The 22384-nt window shown below is 34.1% G+C and overlaps 2 protein-coding genes across 2 annotated transcripts; both read right to left on the reverse strand.

The window, feature by feature from the left end:
• Window positions 1-4735: 4735 nt before the first annotated feature.
• On the reverse strand, window positions 4736-10804 carry LOC127872606 (neuropeptide SIFamide receptor-like). The gene is made up of 3 exons (XM_052415933.1): window positions 10426-10804; window positions 9618-9747; window positions 4736-4808 (listed from the first exon to the last, which is right to left on the reverse strand). Exons 1-3 carry the CDS (start codon window positions 10802-10804, stop codon window positions 4736-4738), a joined length of 582 nt encoding a protein of 193 aa, XP_052271893.1.
• A 4157-nt stretch (window positions 10805-14961) lies between these two features.
• LOC127871527 (b(0,+)-type amino acid transporter 1-like) lies at window positions 14962-19635 on the reverse strand. The gene is made up of 2 exons (XM_052414551.1): window positions 19046-19635; window positions 14962-17337 (listed from the first exon to the last, which is right to left on the reverse strand). The coding sequence occupies exons 1-2, from the start codon at window positions 19356-19358 to the stop codon at window positions 16064-16066; spliced, it is 1587 nt and encodes a 528-aa protein (XP_052270511.1). The 5' UTR covers window positions 19359-19635; the 3' UTR covers window positions 14962-16063.
• Between the last annotated feature and the right edge of the window lie 2749 nt (window positions 19636-22384).

Consider the following 22384-nt stretch of genomic DNA (forward strand, 5'->3'; position numbering starts at 1 on the left):
CATGAATGTTGTTTTGTTTTCATAAATACGCAATTATAAAATCCCAAATGTGTTTACAGGATGTCTGCTGATTTCAAGCACGGAACGGTACCTCTCGCAAGGATGTTGCAGTTCTAAACCGTTTCGAATTGGAAAAGATTAATTCATCTTTAGTTTTATTATATTTGTTTTATTGAGGACATGTTCTTAGGTTTGTTTATTTTTCAATTTGAAAGGGACATTACATTAAACACTTAATTCAACTAAATTATGCTAATAGGTCATCCATAAAGATATATTAGATATATAGTTTGACGTTCAGTTAATGAAATATCAAAAATTAAACTGATGTGTGACTACTTATTTAACAAGTTTTTACAAAACTTTCTAATGAGGAGGTTTCCTGGTGTGTTTGCTTTTCGCATTTACCTGCACACGTTCTCGCGTATGCGATAGTACAAGTTTTTTTTTAAACATGTTACAGAGACAAAACGTATAAAATTCTTCCACATGATTCAACGTAATTATTTAATAGGGATGTAAAACCCAGGGTATCTCAATGTTTACATTTATAATTATATGAAGATATTACAAACTGATTGAAAAACATTTCACAATAGTAACATGGGTTTCGTATTGATACCGTTTTCCTAGATAAAATGAGTTCCTTTACTTTATCCAGACAAACAGATGGTGTTGTTTCCGATTTCATTTAATCAGCTACAACATCGATTCTAGACGTGAATACTTTCATTTTTCTTTCCCAATGAATAAAAATGAATGATGGTTAAATGATGCCATAGCATTTGTAATGAATTGTCAACTTACAATAGTTCAAACATTATATACCACTTAGGTCAGAGAGTTTACATCTTCTGGGAAAGCGTCTGCAATATTAATTAAAATGACGTTTAAGTCAATCACGGATCTTGGAAATTTCTTCCGGTAAAGGATGAAGGCATTGACACAAGCATGACTGTATCGATGTGCGAAGTTATAAACTTCATTTTTTATTTTTAACACTTCATTCTTAATTTTTCAAACACCAAAGACGTGGGATTGATAATTTGCAATAATACCTAATCGCTTGCTTTTAAATTTTGAATTTTTCAAATGTTGCACAATCAGAGAGCTGAATTGAACGACTCATTTATGCAGTTCTTAATGTGGTTTTGATCAATGCATTTCTTATTTATTTCGAAGATTGGCTCTTTAATAAATTCTATCAATCTCTTGTTTTAACTGAGAATATTGATGTTGAAAGAATGCATATTTTTATTATATCTACAATACCGTAACAACCCGCTTAATTTTACTGATCGCTTGTTGAAGACCCTATACGAGAAATATTTAAAAAAAAAAGATTATTTAGGTCAATGCAATTTTTTGTTAAAATAATATTATCAATCTATTTGAGCTTCGTATGTATGACAGGCCTGAATATATGAGTAAATGCTTAACAATTTCTAAACTAAATGATAAGATTTAACCAGTTAAGGGCCCTATTTCATAAATACTCAACTGTTTTCTCTTTTCTTTGCTTATCCGTGAATACTTCAAATAAAGTTTACCAGTCTTATAAGGGACCTTTAGTTTTATTGACAGATAATTAAATTCGCAAATATTATTTTCATGTGTCAAAAATGACTTGACTTTCAAATATATATGTTTGTCCCTTTTGTATCGCAAAAATAAGTATTTTATTACTTATTCGACAGTCTTGTACACGTACACTGAGTACTTGGTTCCTAACGATATAATACATGACCAAAACATATCCAAATGGGAAATGCGTCAATTTATTTAAAGAAAAATTGATCAATCATTAATTTTTTAATGTTATTTTCACTTGTGACTTTGATAATCTTTTTTACAAAATGCTCAATATGACTGTTAACAAACCGTGTGCAAATAAATATCTATGAAATGTCTTTGAATATTGCGATATTTTTTATTGCGATGCTATGGGGTGTGTTTATTGATATTAATTGTGTGCTCATTGTGGCATCAGACATGAATTTCAACAGATGTAAATCATAATGCTTTGTAGGGAATCCAGATTTAATCATCTTTAATGTCAGGTAATGTGTTTATGTATGTATGTTCATGTATGTTACTGTATTGTCTAGGACAATAGTCACTTGCTTTCGATAAAAGGCGAGCGAGTGTAAACATGATAAATTTTCTATAGATCAATCATTTCTTTTTGTTATATATCGTGATTTGTTCTCCTTGTTTGTGATTATTCCTTTTATCTTCGGTCATGAAATGCGTATTTGCCTTGCTTTTTAGTTTAAGTGTTTATGAACACTATGTTTTATCTTTAAAAATGTGAATGCCATTCTTAATATTATATAAGATAATACCAACAGGGCCTTCTCAAAGAAATAACGTAAAATCCTGTCAAAAACTGTTTAATTATGCTTTCTTGCCAAATAATATGTATATATGTTTAAATCGAAGATTGAAAATCAGACTGGTCGTACAAGCAAAGAAAACTTTGCCACCTAAAAGTTGTGAACCCGTATAGTTCTACCTGTACAAGATATTACGCACTGAAGGAATAGACAATAGAGAAAATGCTTCATTTCACCGTTTGCTTAATTTCATCAACAATAGATACTCTTACATTAAGTGTAAGTGCTTAATGCTGAAGTGTGTTATCCATATTAGATGCCATATCAATGACTTATGACCTGTCTTCGGAGTGAGGATAATAATGGGGCAGAGACGAACTATCGGTCTTTTAGAAGAAGCATGTGGCTTTGGTGAAATCACGCTACAATGTGCGAATTAATTAATCTCACTCGATGATGACAAAAACTGTTGGCCTATACTCCATAGAGACATCTGCAAATATTACATGAGATTACGAAAAAACAGAACGAATAAGTATATATTTTAAACTAATAAGTGTAAATTTTTATATAGAAACATAGCTATAACATTTTTATTATACGTTTAAGTATTGGAAATAAAGCTGTTAGTTTCTATACTGCATAATTTTAGGTAATAGTTTTATTCGATATTCGTTAAATGTTAGGTATGTTTTACTAGTAGTTGACTGTAACTGAACCAATTTGGTAAAAATGAATAAAAATTATGGAAATTATTAGTCATATACCAAATACCTGTACGTTTTATAAGCATATCTCTAGAAATCGTCCTATGCTTACAAAATAGATGTGACGTAATAATTTAATGCAAATACGCTCGTAAAGTTGTATTCTTATTGATAAAGGTTAAAAACTGGTTTCCTTTAATACGCTTCAACTGAAATAATATTCACAACAAAGCGCCGAATCTTCCGAACAGTTTTTAAATCAAAATTTTCTATAATAAACTGTCAAATATCACTTTAAACTTTTTCTTAGACTAGTTGACTTATCTGCTGCTCCATTTACGTTTTTATTAATAGTTTTTTCAAACAATACAACTCTTGTCACAATTCATAAATAACTCATACTCAACAAGTTATATACATTTCGAAAAATCATGTTTAATTGTGTGCAACATATAAACACTATTCAATGACATCACTATAACAACAATTTTACTTTTAACGCACTTTCAAAAGAATAATCCGGTTTTATTTCTGCTTCCCTTGAAACACATCATGTAACTTAACTATTTCTATCAATTAACAAACGAAAACTCGAAGATCTTACAACTGATTTGAAGATCAATGGCAACACGATTTTATCAAATTGAAGAGTGCCGTTAATATATAACAATGTCTCGTTGTACTTTAGTTAGTTTGTTTTTTGCGGGCAGAACTGTATAAAGATATGTCTATGCGAATGCAATTATCTGTAGCTTATTACTGTTGACGCATTAATGTGAGATATATATTATTTTGTACTACTCTGACTAATTGCGAAAACAGGAAATGAAAAATGGTTCTAATAGAAGTCCAAAGCTTTTAGACACTTCACATTCCGTAAATCTCTCCTCATTGTAACGATACCTAACTGCTTCTATAAAACACATACATTTTGTACTGGACAAAGGCTTGTAAGAGGACAAAGAAATTAAACATCCGTATCACAATAGCGGCAGTTAGATTGTAGGAACGCCATTCCCGACATTCGCTTTCATGAACTGAATACCATTGTTTGTTATACATTAATTGTGTTGTATAAGCGAGATTATAGTTTTACTTATAAATTGTACAACACAAGACAGATGATCAACATTTAACTTATGTTAGCATATGTATCTAAATAGAGTGCATTTGTGTTAATAAAATCTAAAAGCGTTCATGCCATGACATTCATATAAAAGGAGATTATGGTCTGTCGAATCCGACGTGTTGTTGTGTTTTGGGCTCTGAACTTTAGATGTTTCGTCTAAGGCGACCACGCTTTCGCCGGAATAGTCATCTTACCATCTGTTGGCATTTTCTGTCTCATTTTAATTGTGTAGACATGCAGTGTCAAAATGACCATGCTTGCGATAGCGCTACAATTTCACGTCGCGTCGTTAAGTCACTGGTCATGTCTTTGATGTCCTCTCGCTGTTTAGCGTTTTAACTCTATTTTAGCTCTTTTATTTGCTTCCAATTGGCTTTCAAGCATCGATTTTATTTTGCTTCGATCTTACATCTGTGTGGCCTCAAAATTTATTTTTTCTTCGATTAATAATGTACTGCGTATATTCCTTGTTTTTCGATTGATGTGGCAATTGTGATCTCTCGTCTCGCACCGCACTATCTCAAATTGCGCTACTTTGCCTTCCAATCGCGATAATAGTTTGCTTAATATGCCTCCAATTTTCTAGTGGCTACCATTCGATTTCGCTTCAAATACAGGTCGCCCACTGCTCTTTCCCTGAGAATGATGGTTACTTTTGCAGAAAATGTCTTTCTCTCATCGCTGATTAATAGTCGCTTTTGTATGGATCCGCATACTATTGGGGATGCCTTACATCCGATACAAAACAAGGCCTGTTCATATCTAGACCACCGCATTTACGAACATGCAGGGGCAAATTGCCCATGTTATGTCGATTCAATTGCAATTGATGACTCGTAACTAAACATTCTGTGTATGGTGATAACTTGGCCACTATAAAGCTGTCATATTCGTGCGATGTTTTGATGATTGCCTCACCATGTACCGGATACGCGTTAATATCATCCGCTCTATATTCTAATTATGTTGTCTCGGATTGTTTTGGCCTCGTGCCGCCCGACGTTTACGTCAGTATGGACGAGTCATCTGTCGTCTGACGCTGTCCTCAAAATCCGACTGTCTATTTTCGTCTTTTGCGACAGGAAATAAATTTCACCGTCGCTATAAACTCCATACCGAATGTTACTTTATTAATTACTAAATGGTGTATCAACTGTAATCATAATACCTTTTTTAAATATTTCTAAAATGAACGCGGTATGTCTATTTATGTATATAATCTTTTGAGAAGTTACAATGGACATGCGTTCCTGTGTTTGAAATAAGTGAACACTTGTCAGTGCACTACTGTTCATTACACTAAACAGAAGATTTCAGTTAAAAAGCAAAACGACATCACGTTGAATAAATAATAAATTACTCAATTAGTATAACGCACAAAACCTAGCCACCTCTACAGTGTTTACAATGTATTTTCAATGTGTTTACATAGATCTAAAATATGTTTAAGTAAACAAATAAACTGATTCATATCGCATACTTTTAGGGAACATAAAAAGCATCATCATGCATTAGTCGTGAGATTCGTACAAATAGGCATAATATTGTTTTATATGCATACTGAACATGTATGTAATTTCCTGCTTTTGAAGGTTTTTGAATATCAATGCATACTTTGTCGATTGTTTCGAATTGATCATACTGAGAAATTCAAAGCAACTATGTGACTTGTTTATTTAACACAGACAATAAGTCACCATTAATCATTCGTAGTTTAGCACGTGCTTATGATGTGGAAAATCAGACACAACCATGATATGTTCAACGTGCCAGAAATACATTTAATTGATCACTTAGTCCAAAATAGGAAAGCATAGCCGCTTTGATAGTAATACCTCTTTCTTTTATTGACATTCTTTAGGACAGGAAAACAAGATTGCCAACAGGCCATCGCTCAATCCAATTTCGGAAATCGGGACATTATAGACCGAATGGGTAATTTCAGACAATCGCTCTATTCTAAGTATATTGGTGACGTATCGTTTAAGGATTTACATTTAAATTGTATGTCAAATAAGATGCAATTTCTCGTCCATATACATGTTATTAATAAAAGTCTTAAGGGCATATGTATCAACCAAACTATCAGTCTTTGTTTCTTTCTTGCCTTATATTCGTTACCTTTTGTCTTCACGAACAAGTTCAATATGGCTTATATTTGGAAATGAAGTACTATTGTTGTCTCTCCAAATATAATATTAGTGATTTTTTTTTTAGAAAATAAGTTTTCCATAACTATCTTTCATTTCATGGACTTCATACTTTGGTATCAAGTGCGCCTTATGTGTTGCTTTTTCTGTTACCAAACATGGCAAGATCAAAAGGAGCAAAACTTGTCTGCTGTGAACATAATTAAAACAAAATTCTTTTTCAAATACACATGCACGCTTTTCGCTTCGGTTTCATATGCTAATATGAGGTCCATTCCTTAGTTTTAAAGTTTTATAATGCAGTTTACAATAGTCTTATTTAATTGTCTAATTTTAATCTTCAGCTTAAGATCTTATTGCGAAATATTTCTACAACGTTTCAATTTACCGTTAAACGGTTAACAGAACTGAACATTTTATTATTGTATCGCAGTTTTAAAATAATCCCGTAAATAGTATGAGTGGCATTGATAAAGTCGTTTTCATTTTCAAGCTTAAAGGGACATTTTCACGTTTTGGTAAATTGACAAAATAAAAATAAATGTTTCAGATTCGCAAAGTTTCGTTGTAGTATTGATATTTGTTAGGAAACAGTCATACTAAACAATTCCCATGCTCTAAAATATCAATGCTATGCATCTGTTGACGATTTAAACACCTTAAAATTATAAAAGCGTTGCAACGCGAAACGATTGAATAATTTGAGGAGTTCTTTTGTTGTCGTTATATTTTGTTACACTATGAGGATCGTTTATATAAAGTATAAAGTATAAAATAGATCACACATTTTATGAGAACGGATGGCCGAATGGTCTAAAAGTTCGACTATTACTACCGGGGGTAAATGATTCGAGTCCAGTTGAGGGTTACTCTTTTCTTTAATCTTTCATTTTATTCTTGTTTTTACTGGAGCTTTTTAGATGCAATGGTTACATTTATCAATATAAAGCATTTAAAGACAAACTTTAATACATTCAAAAATCTGTGAAAAGGTCCCTTTAAAATGTCATAAATCATCATCATCAACTAAAGACACATTTATCTAGTTAATTCCTAAACAATTATGCTAACTTTTTTATGCTTGCGCAGCTTATCTTTCCAGTGAGGGAAAGAACATCCTGTTTTATCATTTACTGGTACACAAGGTTGCAAATCGAACAGTTATTGTAAGAATGTTTTTCTTCAGAGAGAGAGAGAGAGAGAGAGAGAGAGAGAGAGATGTAAAAACAAAGAGTGACTAGTAGAACTTGTGTACCAGTTAAACTATATATTGTTTGTAAATAAAAGAATACATTTCGATATTTTTTATTTGAAATAAAACAGACTTTCTAATTAATTTAACATATTTAACTTTTTGGATATATCTTTTCATATAATTCCCAACTCCCAACTTGTTTCCTGTAGCATTCTGCACAGCACATTGTTTTTTCCATGGCGGCATGTAATATTATAAAAATGCATAACAATACCATACTATACATCTAAAGCCTATCATATGTACGAATTTATACAAGTTCATTTATAACAATATTGCTCACTGATAACCACTTACTAAATCATGTGTACCACTTCATATAATATATATGGATTTTTTAAATGCAATTTGCAAAGAAGCCGTAGTAACATGTCATTAGGGCTAGCATGTAATGCTCATTAAATGTCTGTTGGTAAATTCTTACCATTTTCCATTGACATTTTTTTTGAGATTCGCAAATATTCGTTGAAGTATTGTGCGGAAGCAGTGAAGCAGTAATACTGAATATTTTCCATGCTCTCAAATATCCATCTTATGCATCTGTTTTCTTATTGTTCAAACGATATCGAATGCATTCGTTCTTGTATTGATGCCAAATTAGACGCAGATGTCCTCGTGATATCAACAATTGATTATTTACATTCCTTGTTCATTTTCATGTAAACCGTTCATTCTGATTGGTTTTTATCTTATGTTACATGTGGTTTAAATTACCATATGAATTTAATATGTAGGAACATTGATAAATACAAAACTACTTTTTCATTAAGTCATTGTTTGTGTGAATCTGCTCGACATTGATTTTCATTCTTCGACAGTGGCGTGTGTGTTCGCTAGAGAATTGAATTGTGTTTTTCTGCATTTCTTTGGTGAATAAACTGTCGGAAAATACCGTTTAATTTATTTTCGCTTAAAGTACGTATAATTACCCCCAACAGTCTATATAGAAATGCAGAAAAAAAATGTTGTTCGAATCGTAAATAAAACAAAATCATTTCGTTTAAAAAATGTTTTTGAATTATGTAAAATGCTTTAACATAAATTGATAATAATAAACATCAGTCGGTAAACTGACGTAGATTGGAACAGAAATTCAATTAAAATATTAATAACAAAACAAATACAAATCCGACATTAAACATTAAGCATTAAACAGCTTACAACGACACATAATAACATCCATAACACATACATCATGATCATATTACTTTGTATTTGCTTAGTAATTCCATGATGTTTTATACACATTGACCTTTTATTTCTAAAACATTATTTTAAGCAATGACATCTGGAGTTATTACAAGAGTTGGTCCTATGGCAAACGAGTGCGCCATTTATATTCAATCACACCTCTTGTAGACTTATTACTTGATGGATGAAGTAGTTATCGCAAAAGTGGTAAAACTGCTTTAAAACCCAAACACGACATTACACATTCATTGTAAAGACTGACTGCTCAGTCAATCCGCCATTTAAACATAATGGGGAATTGTAACATTGTTAGCAGATGTGCTTGAACATCCAGTAATCCTGACCACACTGACCAACCTATGCAGGCTTGTCCTAAACCTTCTATTCAATGACCAGTACAACATCGGATTGAATGCACTATGTGCTTGACCAAGCCAAAGAACAAAGGGAATGACTGAAACTAATGTACCATTGTCCGAAATATCGGCCAAGATAGACAGCACACTATATGGGAACCAGCAAAACATGAATGCGCAAATCAGTATGATGACCATACGAGCAGCTCTCTTTCTGGACATAAGTCTTTGAGTACTTCCGTCTGAGCTAACGCGTTCGTGGCGCTCAATCACACATAACGCTCGGCCAATGCTCCCATAGCAAATACCAATGGTGAACGCCGGTATAATAAACACAACAAACATCAAAAACACACCATATGCTTGTCTATCTCTGACATGAGGCCATTTCTCAATACAGAACGACATCGGTCGTAAGAACGGTACATCTTGCAGAACGTCGACATCGCGGATGTACAAAAGAGGACCCATAAACAATCCTGCAATGACCCACATGGCGATGATGACGGAGCAGGCCTGACCGGATGATGACTCTCTGTGGGCCCTGATTGGATACTGCAGGGAGAAATATCGGTCTACAGACATTGCTGTCATCGAGAAGATGCTCACAGCTACTGCAACACCTGTGACAGTGAGAATCGTGAAATCAGACATGCATAAATCAAACTTTCCAGCAAAACAAAACGATATGTTATAAGACATTCATTTTGGAATGACTCTTACCAGTTTAGAAATGTATATGTATAAAGAGAGAGAGTGATGACGTTACCACAAGAAGTATTGTTTGCATTTTGGGTTTAAAATGTCGTCCTTAAGTGCATTAGTCGTATCCGAGTATGCAACTTTTATCATAGCTATTGCGATGACTACCAGGCCCTTTCATTTATTATGTTCGTCACTTTTGTTATACATAAAAGTTTTTAAATGACGGTAGAGCTTTAAAAAAACATTCCACAATAAATCTTTCTGACTAAACAAAATCAAAAACAACAACATAAAAACGGCGTAATATCTGTACATTAATATCGTTTCAGTGATGCTGTATAATTAATTTTTGTATCCGATTTTATATTGTACCTAATAGCAAACACTTTATTTTAGTGGCATGCTCATTTGTTCAAAACACGTGTCCATAAGTTTTAATTTTAGGTATCAAACAACAGCAGCTTTGAAATATATGCGTGTGCCATTTTAAGATTCGCTTATTTTATTTCCATTTAATAAAAATAACAGGTTCATGTACATTCAAAAGTGTACATTGTTGTCTATTTTTCATGACCTTAACATTATGCTTAACGTACCTTGTACAAATGCTGTGAATTTACACAGAACTCTTCCATAGACCCACGGCTTGTAGACAATTGTCCCGATACAAGTGGGCATGCAGAACACCGTGACTACCAGGTCAGACAGTGCCAGATTTACCAGAAAATACAAATTGGACTTCCTCGCCTTGTCGGCCGTCACAGACGCGATGATCAAGATATTCCCGACTAGCCCAATGATAAAGATCGGGGTGTACATGGACAGTAGAACGATGGTCGAGAATTTGTTGAGAGTAAACAGATTTGCTTCGAACTCCTGAATGATGTCGTCGGCTAATGTGTAGTTAAAACTTGATTCATTGGAGTGCTCTCTAAAATAGTGCCGATAGTTCTTCAGTTCAGAATGTTGATCCATTTTTTTCTGAAATAATAAAGTTTTGGTAGGTTTCCGTTTTATAACTGCATATTATGTGTTTATTTTATAAATTCGAATTTATTTTTGCTAGAATTTTCAAGGTTGCTTGAAATTGAGTAAAGAAACCTGATAAAATGTTTTACTGACGAATTCATGAATAAACAATCAACAATCATTAAATAAAATATACTATTAAGGAATCGTTTCACATGTTTATAACTAACAATGTTACAATACGTTGAAAATAGAATAAACGTGTTGCTTGTTATGCATAATTTTACTGCAAAATGTTACATAATCGTCCAATTTTTAACCTCAATTGGATCGTCTACGTGTAGCATTAAATGCTTGACAAAGTTTTATTAAAAATACGCCTTATAATAAATGCGCAATATAAAAGTGCATTTGGTTACATCTGTGGTATACTTAAATAGGAAAAAGACTACCTTAACTCAATATATTAAAGAAAATTATTTAAAATCATCGCGAAATACTTACGCGATAAGAGCTCCTACTAGTTATCCGAAAACGTTAAATTGCAGCAAAAAAAACAACATACCACTGCATTGCGTTACAACAGAAACAACTATTTATAAGAATGAAATTCAATATCCGCTTGTTGGAAGTTCATGTCGCTGCTGGTCGGAATATTGAGGCATCGAAGGATGTCTCAACTGTACCAGCAGTACCTTATATATGAGCAGTAGACAACCAATACGCATTGGAAAAATCGGAAAACGTATAAGTGTATATTGAAGTTAACGAGTATTGGTTTTTCGAGGAATAATCGTCTTTCTTCATATCGTGATCCGCAAGCGTTGATAGCGCGTTGCAGTGATTTATAAAAAATATATAGGAATAATTAATACATATATAGCCGTATTCATTAACATTGTATGTATTTACAAAATGTTTCCAATAACCTGTCCTTAATTCTGGAGAAAGGAGTATATTGTTCACAATGGTAAATACCTCAATATGTGATATGCCTTTCTTTGCTTTATTTTTTTTTATATTAGGTCGATATATGTGATTTTTTGTGTGCAACAACTGGTAATAACTTAAAAAAGCAGATCATCAGTTTATTTACAGAGACGTTCTCATAAATTGGTTTTCTGTGTTTTAGTTAACTTGCCAGTGTGTTATTTTAACAGCAATTAGCGATTGCAACTTATCTAGAGCCTCAAATATAATTGAATCAATAGAAGGTTGAACAGCAAGATGCTTTCAGCGAGATTTCAGACATTTATGGCACTAGCCCAGTTTTTTTAATGAGTATATATAAGTCAGTGCTTTTTAACTTAAGATTTTTATTGCAGGACTCAGTCCTAAATTTTTGTATAATTTAATGACATTTCAAGACACAATCACATTTACTCGATTCGCGCAACGAAACGTTTTAACATTGTAATGTTATGTCAAAAATGGTATAAGAAAATTAATCATTCGCCGCATTGATGCAAAAAGGTACCAAGTGCCTTCTAGATTTAATATCGCATGGTACCTTTTTGCACCAAGGGGCGATATAGTGTAACATCGTTTGCAATTTGGGAACAAATCTGTAAAATATTGCCCACTTTAGTCACATTTACCCACATTGCATCCGATAAATGAAGCATCCTTAACAATACCCCAGCAATAATCAAATTTTGTTATTGCCAGGACACATTAAACCCAATTATGTTTCTCGAGCAGTAACAACACGTTTGCTGGTCACACGGTAAACAAATACACTGAATGTGTCTATATACGATACAGACTATTCAATCATATTCTCATACTGTACATTTACAATTCTAAATGTTTATCAGAATACTGTTGGTGATTTTAAGAAAATATTGAGTATACATACTAATAAGCGTAAAGTGTTATACCCATGTGCATGCATACCATTCAGCATAAAAATGTATGAATTTAAATTTTTCTTAGAAACAAGAGTGTAAGTATGTGTTAAGAAGTTATCAGGTATGTCCGCGCCAGAGTTGTAGACCTGGAGAGTGTCCAAGAACACCTGCATACTTTATTTATTTGACTTACAAAAATTGGGGCTCATTTTGAAATACAATAGCATTTTTCGGTGTGTTTACATAACGATACGCTACTTTGGTTTGGTCTTGTTCTATGGTAATGGGGGAATCGAAGTATTCGAAGGAAACCCCACCTGTTCGTAATGGTGACCATCAACCAATCTCACATTCGCATCCAAAGTGCTCAATAAACAGTAACATTGTGTTTGTTGTGTTCGTACACGTTTCTGTATTACATGAAGGTGTTTAGTTTCTTAAAAGATGATAATAATCGAGATGAAAATAACATGTGTCAGACGATGCAGCAATGCCGTGAAATTACATTAACATTCACATTTATACACACTGATGCCAATCATTCGCTAAAGTTGTGTCAGCGAAATTTGTTTTCTCTTTCTGTAATGTAATTTAATCAATGCTAGAGACACGTTTTCTTTAGGACCTGTCGCAATAAGAATAGCAGCGTGTTTTGACATCCGGTTTATTGGGTTTTACTCGTGCTAACTTTGTAAGTACGATGTTTCTATTTAAGACGTATAGAGATTTCTTCAAATGTATGTGGTTCAATTTAAATTATTCTTTAGCATTTTATCATGTTTACCGTTTGTTACATATTTTGAAGAGATAATGTTTCCTCGGGCAATCCAATGTTTTGGTCTACCTGTATTTAACTTCTATAAGTGAAACCAAAAACATTTTAACTAGGTTTATATTATCAACGTTATAATATTACTAATTCCATACATATTTAAACTACCAATTTAGGAAATAAACTAATGATACAATATTCAATCAAATACAAAATTATATATTCTTAGTAATCCACATAAAGTGCGTTTCACGTATTAGTTATGGTACGTTTCTATTAAGTTGAATACTTAAAATATAAAGCTCATTCTTATAATTCACATTTTTAGGGGATACGTTGAAGATGCAGCTAAAAAGGGAATAATGTTTAAAAAGAATTATGAAGTCATTTGATTTCAAATCGAGCTCAGGATTTTAATACTTCATAACTAATAAATTTTACTAACACTGGCGCTTGTATGTCAACTGAAGCGGATATTTTTGGATTAATCTGTTCAACAATGAAACTTTTAAAAGAATTGAACTTCGACTATTTCTTGTGCCTAAATATATACATTTAGAAACGCAAGCTTTTTAAATATTTGGCCATTTACAACCGTATTGCAGCTCCTTTCTGCAGTTCACGACGATGATCTGAATGTACATAAATATTTGATGATACGTCGCTAAAGTTTTTTTTAAAGACGAGATGTTGTGAAAACTCGTTTTGATTTCATTGAATTGTCCGTCATTAAAGCCACTATCACGCTCACCAAAACTACAAACGTGCTGTAGTATGCTATATAAAAAAAATCAACAACAAACAGTGCCAAAATATTTGATGCTACGTCGCTTAAGTTTTCATAACAAGTTTAGATGTTGTTGATATACGTTTTGATGTCATTGTTTTGACCGTCATTAAGTTACGGTGCTAATGATCTGAACTGTAGAAAACAGTGGCGTTGTAAGCTATTGATTACATTGAATTCACTTAAATTTGTAAATTTTAATATTGAGGCTATACGGTTAATTTTATTTTCACGGTAATGTTTTATGAATAATTCTGGGCCAAGTGTGATGTTAGAAGGTCCATGCAACCGGTGTAAACCTCCAGTCACTTTTCGTTGAATGTTCCCATGCGGTGACACTAATTTTGTCCATGTAAGAGCGTTTTTTATGTAGATTTTCGTCTAGTGCATTATGTTCTGTCTCTCTGGAGATGGGGTCCTTGCAATAAATAAATGACCGCATTGTATAATACGTGTTTTCTCTCCTTTACGTGCAGGCGAAGTTTCACTTAATGTGTAGTTGGCTACAACATATGTCATTAAATAATATTTTAGCAAAATATTATATGAAAATTTAAACATATTTATTAGTAAAATTGAAAGTGCCTAAAGTAGTGTGCTTTGAAAATCATTTCTGTTTTGGATATTCACGATGCTAACGAAAACATAGACCAGGAAGCACTGTAAGGAGTCACTCGTCTTATGACCGGATCATAATGTGCCAGTCACATTCGCCCTCATCAAGTCAAACAAGTTTTCATATATAAGTACCTCATATAATTTTACTTTTATTAAAAGAGCAAACAAGTTTTTTTTCCAGAAAATGTAATCGTTTATATATTTGGATGTCCGTCTTGCAATACAGGAATAAATATATGTTATTGAATTTAAAAAAGTATATTTAATCACATGCTCAGTATGCATTTCGAATTAAAAGACACAATGTAGGCGCTATGAACCATTGCATTTCGCGCACAGGTCAACGGACTTAAAAGTGAATTCGCATGCAACAAATCATATCAACGAAAATTCTAGCAAATTAATTATAGAAAAAGATGCATTTAGTAGCCATATGTACTAAATACAACATTCAAACATGACTATGTAATAAATGCCACAGAATACTCATATAAATCTTATAGCGAGATGATAAAAGCGGACCTGAGCATCTCACATATATACAAATAACGTAACATTACAGTACATCGCATAACGTAACCTCTATTTTCATATGATCGTTAAATCTCAGACATTAACAGGCGGGTTAACAAACCATATAATTGACCATATATCAAAGTGACATCTAAGGCCATAGATAAATGATATACTGCTTTCAAAGCAAGCCCTTGTAAATGTGTATCGATTATTGCCAGACTCTCTCCATAATCCAGAAACAAGCGTTTTCGTGATGGGTTTTCAGCAATAGTACTAATCAGCAGAATTGCTTTTCCCGTCGCAATTCGTTACATATATCACAACATACTGTACTAAGAAAAACAAGTATTCGCTATCAGTTTGAGTCGGAGAAATAATATTGGTGTATGTCTCTTATTAAGTGATCTCCATACCGAATGCTCTTTAATCCCCTATATTATCAATTATTAGCAACCAATCTGCATTCAAACAAGAAGTTGAAAAATGCATGACAATGTAAAAATATACACTAAACACATTGATATATAACAAATTAACTCAATTACCCTTATCAATTCATACACTGTAATAAACATGTTACGTCGATGAACAACATGTATATATTGGCATTTTTCACCTGTTTTGCTTATGATGTCTTGGTCCTATGTCGCTAATGAACTATAAATTACGAGTGATACATCTTATAATTTTGCGTATACAACATCTTCTTATTAAAGAATTGTCTAGGCAAGTTTCTCAGTCGGGCAACTATTACATAACAATTGCAGGAAGACCGTAATTCTGTCAGTTCCTGGTAGCTTCCAGCCAAAATGAACGAATGGAATGTAGAGCAAATATCCGCCAAACACGAAAGATGCGCTATACAGAAATTCGATTCTGGGAGAATTGATAAATGGTGCGACTATGAGAAACACTGCAATTAAACTTGTTACGATTGGAAAAATGATGTTTGTACGAAATCCTGTTTTCTTAGGTTCCTTTCTCGATAACCACTTGAGGCGCAAAAGTGAAAGAGACGACAAAAGTGTAACAAAGGAACTCATAAAGCTAAGGAAGTTAATAAGCTGTTGAATATCACCGGGTATCAACATTATTATGCAAATTATATGAAATAAAACTAAGGATATGATTGGGGTAGAGTCTTTAGCATGGAGGAAAGAAATAGCTTCGGGGTATTGTTCTGCTCTGGCGGCCGCAAACATGACTCTTGCTGATCCAAAACATCCGCCATTATTTGATCCGTAGACGGAAATCATGACACTGATGGGTACGAATATAGCAACGGATGGAATACACTTTAAAGCCCAATCATATGCAACAGCGGGGGATCCTAAAAATTCTTGCTTGGGCAAAAGGACAAAGTATGATGTATTGACAACGACGTAAATCACAGTCACCAATGTTATAGAAATCATAAGCGCGCGTGGAATATTCTTTTGTGGATTGATTATTTCATCAGCTATTTCACCGATGCGGATGTATCCACCATAAGCAAAGGCGCAACTATAAATTGCTAGTGAATACGATGTCACTTCTGAAGCCGAACCATCAAACGCATTTGTTAAATTCTCAGTTCGACCTTTTAAGATGAAAACAATGCCTGTTATGGCAATGATAATCAGTGCGAGTGTTTTGGCAACAGTACTAATCATCTGAACAAAGACACCTAACTTTGGACTGACAATGTTTGATATTGCAATTGTTATTATCAGCAATGCGCCTATTAGTTTCCTTAGAACATTCGGAGGAGGGCATGCGCCATAAACTAAAGGTAATAAATAGTCCGCAAACACCAGTGATAAGACCGCTGTTGCTGACGTTTGCACGAACAAAGGTTTGACCCACACAGCAAGAAAAGCCGGAACTGGTCCGAATCCTTTTCGGATGTAGACGAAGTCTCCACCGGAACGCGGTATGATGGTTCCCAGTTCGGCGTAGACAAGCCCCATCATGAAGGCAATCAGGCCGCAGAGAGACCAGATAACCAGGCTCATTCCTGAAATTGAAAAAAAATCACTTTAAATTGATTTGTTTGCATATTTTTGTATCGTTTTCTTGTTTTTTAAAGGAAAGTCCTTAAATGAATTCAGTTATAAAACTGTAGCATTAAGGATAGATTTATAAAAACAAGGAAACAAATACATTAACAAATGTGCCTCCTCGCCGTTTCAAACAAAGAAACTCTAGAAACAATATTATTTTACGAAAATATATTTAAAATAACATTAATACTCAAACACAACGACAATTTCGTACAATATTTCGAAAACAAATTATCACATAAAATCAACGTTCCTAATTATAGCAATAGCCAAAATTTCAACGCTAGATGTGGTATGGTAACAAAGATTTAACGAATTTCCAAATGCTCGTTTTTATTTTTTGTGGCACAATACATTTCCATTTTAATTTCCCGTAACGATATATATTCGTACGACACACGAACACGAACTTAGTACATCAATATGTGTTGAATACATTGTCCCGATAAAAAAGAGCATTTGGTCTCTTGTTAATTCTATGTTACCAGACCACATCTAGCGTTGAATTTTTTGGCTACTGCTATAAGGAATATTGATATTTATGTGTTGACTTTATTTTTTCGAAATATTGTACGAAATGTTCGTTGATTTTGAGGGTTTATGTGCTTTTAAACACTTTTGTCTTTTCAAAAATGTTAATTTGCTTGTTGGAATATGAATACAAACTTGTTTAGGTGCGTTTAACTGTCGTTTTTCCTCATTATAAATAAGTCCCTTGTATTTACCAAAAATGCATATAACGCTCACTGCGTAGATTACAATGTTCATCTTATGAGAAACAATCATTACATACATCACTTCTGCATGTATTATAAAGTATGTGTGAGTCAACAAATTTTAGCTAACAGCTTGAACTAACAAAATAACATACAACATTAAAGTGATGCATGTTGTAAACTTATTCAAGGTCGCATAAGTAAAGATGGCTGCATTTCGTTTTTTTTTTATCCAACTCATTGGTGAACGACTATGAATGCAAATATTTTAAATTCTTTGTCTATAAATAAAATATATATTTTGATAACATGAGGAGGTCTTAGTCGCAAATTGTTATAAAATTAATATTTGCATTTATTATAATAAATAATATTTACATAAGAACTGTTATGGACGGAGATCATTATTAGTAACAACAATCTAAATATTAAAGGGATCTTTTCACGTTTTGGTAAATTGACAAAATTCAACAAAATGTTTTAGATTCGCAAATTTTCGTAGTTATGATATTTGTGAGGAAACAGTAATACTGAATAATTACCATAATATCCATTATATACATCTTTTGACGATTTAAAAACCTGAATAAAAACCTGAAAATTATAAAGCGTTGCAACGCGAAACGATTTAATAATTTGGATGGTTTTGTTGGTTTCGTTACATTTTGTGACATTTCGAGGATTGCTTATGTAAAGTATAAAATTGAACAGTCATAAAATCAGCTCGGATGGCCGAGAGGTCTAATTGATAGACTTTTACTCTAGTGATCAGTGGTTCGAGCCCAGTTGGTGGTTACTTTTTCTTTCTTTAATTGTATTCTTGTTTTTACTAGAGCTTTTAGATGCAATGTTTTCATTTATCAATATAAAGCATTTAATGACAAACTTCAATACATGCCGAAATCTGCGAAAATGCCCCTTTAAGTACCAGTTATAAAAGGCATACCTTGCGATCCGGCTAAAGCTAATGATGCCTTTGGAGAAATGAAGATACCAGAACCGATCATGCTTCCAATGCCGAATGTCACCGCACCAAACAGTCCGATGTGCTGCTTAGGATTGACCACGTCTAAGTCTATATTGGTAACTGCCCCGACACGAGGATCACGTGGAGTCGCCTCTTCATCTGGTTGTGTTTTTTTCCCAACATCTTTAACCATTTGTTCTAATACATTGCTATGACATGTTATTGTTTCTGTTATTCCGGTTGTGTTTGAGAATTCTTCTTTCGGTGTGTTTGCCATTGATACGATTGACATTTTACAGTTATTATCGGTAAAAAATAAATCTTCTTTAATTTGTTATTATTGTTTTGTCTTCGTAAAACGTCAGCGTGTAACAACTTTTCGTTAGTATTTTATTGTGTACAGTTTTAGACTTGTAAATCGTTCTTGCAGCGTAAATGCCCATGCAATTATGCTACCCAATTAGTGTTAGTAATAAATGTTCCATTTGTTTGCGATTAAATAAACTGTTGAACTCATATCTTGCACGATCTAAATAACGCCTCGTTAACGTGATTAAACACATTATTGTGTTACCAGCGTGTGTGAAATGAACTTAAGATAGAAATATACTGTAACTTTTATGAATTGTGGCGTTTCTAGTGTGCAAAATTGTTACAGTTAATCCATGTGCATATATTTATTATGACGGGCATTAGTTTCTCGAAAATGTTAAATTACTATACTTAATGATGTTCGTAACAATTCATAATTTTTTTGTGTATCTTTTAATTGGTTCCGTCTACGGATTACCGATTGTTTTATTTGTGTTTGCTGTGTTTATTTCAATTTGTTATGTTGTTGTTGTTGTTGTTTGCTATAATATTGCGAGCTATATATTTTTTAATTTGTCACAATTCCAAACAGAAAAACTGTATCAATTACACCACGCACATAAAATATCCCTTGGTATTAAGTTATTTGTGTGTCAACAACCCTTTGTTTTTCTGATACGTGGCAATTAAAGGGACTTGTTTACAGATTGTCGAAATGGCAATCGTTTTACTTTTGTCACGAATTCCAACACAAAATTGAAATTGTTTAATCATACTGATCTCTTACTCATACTAAATTAAATGTACATTTATGAGGTATAAACACAGAACGATTGAATAATTTGGAGAAATTGTGTTGCATTTGTTTTATTTTTAAAATACGTGCTTATTTTAAGCATAAAATACATGTATAAAAGTCACTTCCAGGATGATCGATTGGTCTAGGCAAAAACTATTAAATACAAAAGTCAACTTGTTTGAACCCATATAGGGACATTGTATTTTCTTTCTCGCGTACTTGTTTGAGCCCATATAGGGACATTTTATTTTCTTTCTCACGTACTAATATTGTTTTATACTGGATATCTTTTGTTCCGATGTTTACATTTTGCCGCTCAAGAGAAATGAGGGACGACGACACATAGATCCTCCGCGAGTTTTGTGTGTTGTGGGCTGCTGGGAGTAACTCATCCATGAGGAGCGGCGTCCGCTCTTTCACATTGTCTAGTCATCCTTTCTTCTTACGGTCTCGACAAAGACCTCCCTCTAACGTGCCCTGGAGAACAGTCTTGCACAGACAGTCATGCTTGGTGACGTTTCCAAACCAAGCCGGTTTTCGTCGTTTGACGGTCGACACGAGGGTCTCTTGTGGGCCAACACGTATTGCTGTCATGTTATTTGTTGGTATTGTGTTCCAACTAGGAGATGCGAAGAATTGTCGATTCTTCCAATTTCTCGCCATTCCTGGTAATATCTGCTCTCGTGTTGTTCGAGCTCTTCACCATGATCTTCGACTTCTCCGTGCTAACCTTCATCGCGTACGCTTCTGCTTTTGTAGAGTCTGTTGGTCAGGTATTTTAGATCACTGCTGGTTTTAGCCATGAAGTCAATATCATCAGCGAATCTCAAGTTGGAAACGGGTCTGCCACCGATAAACATAGATATGTGTTGGTCTTGAAGGGGCATCAGGTATTATCGTATCAAAGAAAAGGTTAAACAAGACGTGAAAAAAAAACAAATACCCCGGAAGTTTGATATTTGATGTCATTAAGTCACCCTTCTGTCAACTGAACAGTGCTGCGTTGCCGGCGTTTCCTTAGGATTCGTAGATGACTTGCACAAATCCTTAGTTAATGGTGAATCCTCTCAGAGCCTTGCATAGGACATCATGCCAGTCGATGAAGTTGTGTAAGAGCTCCTCAGGTTGATGTTGCAGGTTTTTCTCAATGGCGCTTGCAGTTGAAAGTATGTTCCATTGAGCTCCACCCAGCTCTGAATCCAGACTGCTCGTCCACCAGCAGTTTTTCGGCCGTACTTTTCAAAGAATTGAGGATGATGTGTAGCATGACTTTCTTGGGATTACTGATTAGGTTCATTGTGCGGTAATTGTCGAACAGCTTGAGGTTACCCCTTTTGGAAGGGTGTGACCAGATACTGTGTCCACTCCTTGGGTCACTTCTTCTCCTCCCAGATATTCCGGCACAGAGCCTTTATTTCTAAAGCCATTGCCTCTACTCCGTGCCTTATTATTTCGGAAGGGAGGGAGTCCACTCCAGAAGATTTTCATGCCTCAAGACTTAGCACTGCCTCATGCACGTCTGCCGCAGGTATAAACGGTCTTTCGTCGTCAGCTTCTGGTCTGTGGTTGGTACGGAGGTTCCTTTCAGCGTCTGCTCTAGCACTGGCCTTTTGCTGACTGCTCTTCATGAGGGTCTTGTTTTTCTGAAAGAGTTCTAACTGCTGTCTGTGATCATCTCTTTGTCAATGTCAATACATTGCTCCTCATTGCACTTCTCATTGGCCTCTGTCCTCTTCTTCCTGTCATCTCTGTTCGCTTTCTGGTATTCCGCCCTATAGTCTAGACTGGTTCCTCAGCTCTCTTCATTTTGTCACAGAGGTCCATGATGTTTGTCGTCACCCATGGCTTGTTCTTCCTTCTCACTCTATTAAACACTTCTTCTTCTTGACAGCATGGCCTCTTTTATTCTGTTTGTGATACTGCAGGTGTCATTGTCTTGGATGTTGTAACATAACGCACACTAAACGCACATTTGGGGCATTGTTGGATTAATATGTTTAACGTGTTGGCCAGGGTGGCATCTAGCGAACTCCAGATGTCTCAACCTCTGTCGTTGGACTCTCCTATGCCAAAGCTACCTACGGTCCCTGACCAGTTTTGTTGAGTGTCTGGTACGATCTTGGCGTCCCGGTTGCCTTAGATGGGTGTCTTTCTTCGGGACTATGATTATGTATGATCTCTGCGTCTTCGTAGTCTAATGATTGTCC

Source organism: Dreissena polymorpha, chromosome 3, assembly GCF_020536995.1.
Source record: "Dreissena polymorpha isolate Duluth1 chromosome 3, UMN_Dpol_1.0, whole genome shotgun sequence".
NCBI classification, from domain to species: Eukaryota; Metazoa; Mollusca; class Bivalvia; order Myida; family Dreissenidae; genus Dreissena; species Dreissena polymorpha.

Coding starts and splice junctions, on each gene's coding strand:
- LOC127872606 (XM_052415933.1), bottom strand. CDS start 10,804: ATGGATCAACATTCTGAACTGAAGAACTATCGGCACTATTTTAGAGAG. Junction 9,748..10,425: donor ATTCACAGCATTTGTACAAG/GTACGTTAAGCA, acceptor TCACTGTCACAG/GTGTTGCAGTAGCTGTGAGC. Junction 4,809..9,617: donor TGCTCCGTCATCATCGCCAT/GTGGGTCATTGC, acceptor CATCATTCTCAG/GGAAAGAGCAGTGGGCGACC.
- LOC127871527 (XM_052414551.1), bottom strand. CDS start 19,358: ATGTCAATCGTATCAATGGCAAACACACCGAAAGAAGAATTCTCAAAC. Junction 17,338..19,045: donor AGCTTTAGCCGGATCGCAAG/GTATGCCTTTTA, acceptor TTTCAATTTCAG/GAATGAGCCTGGTTATCTGG.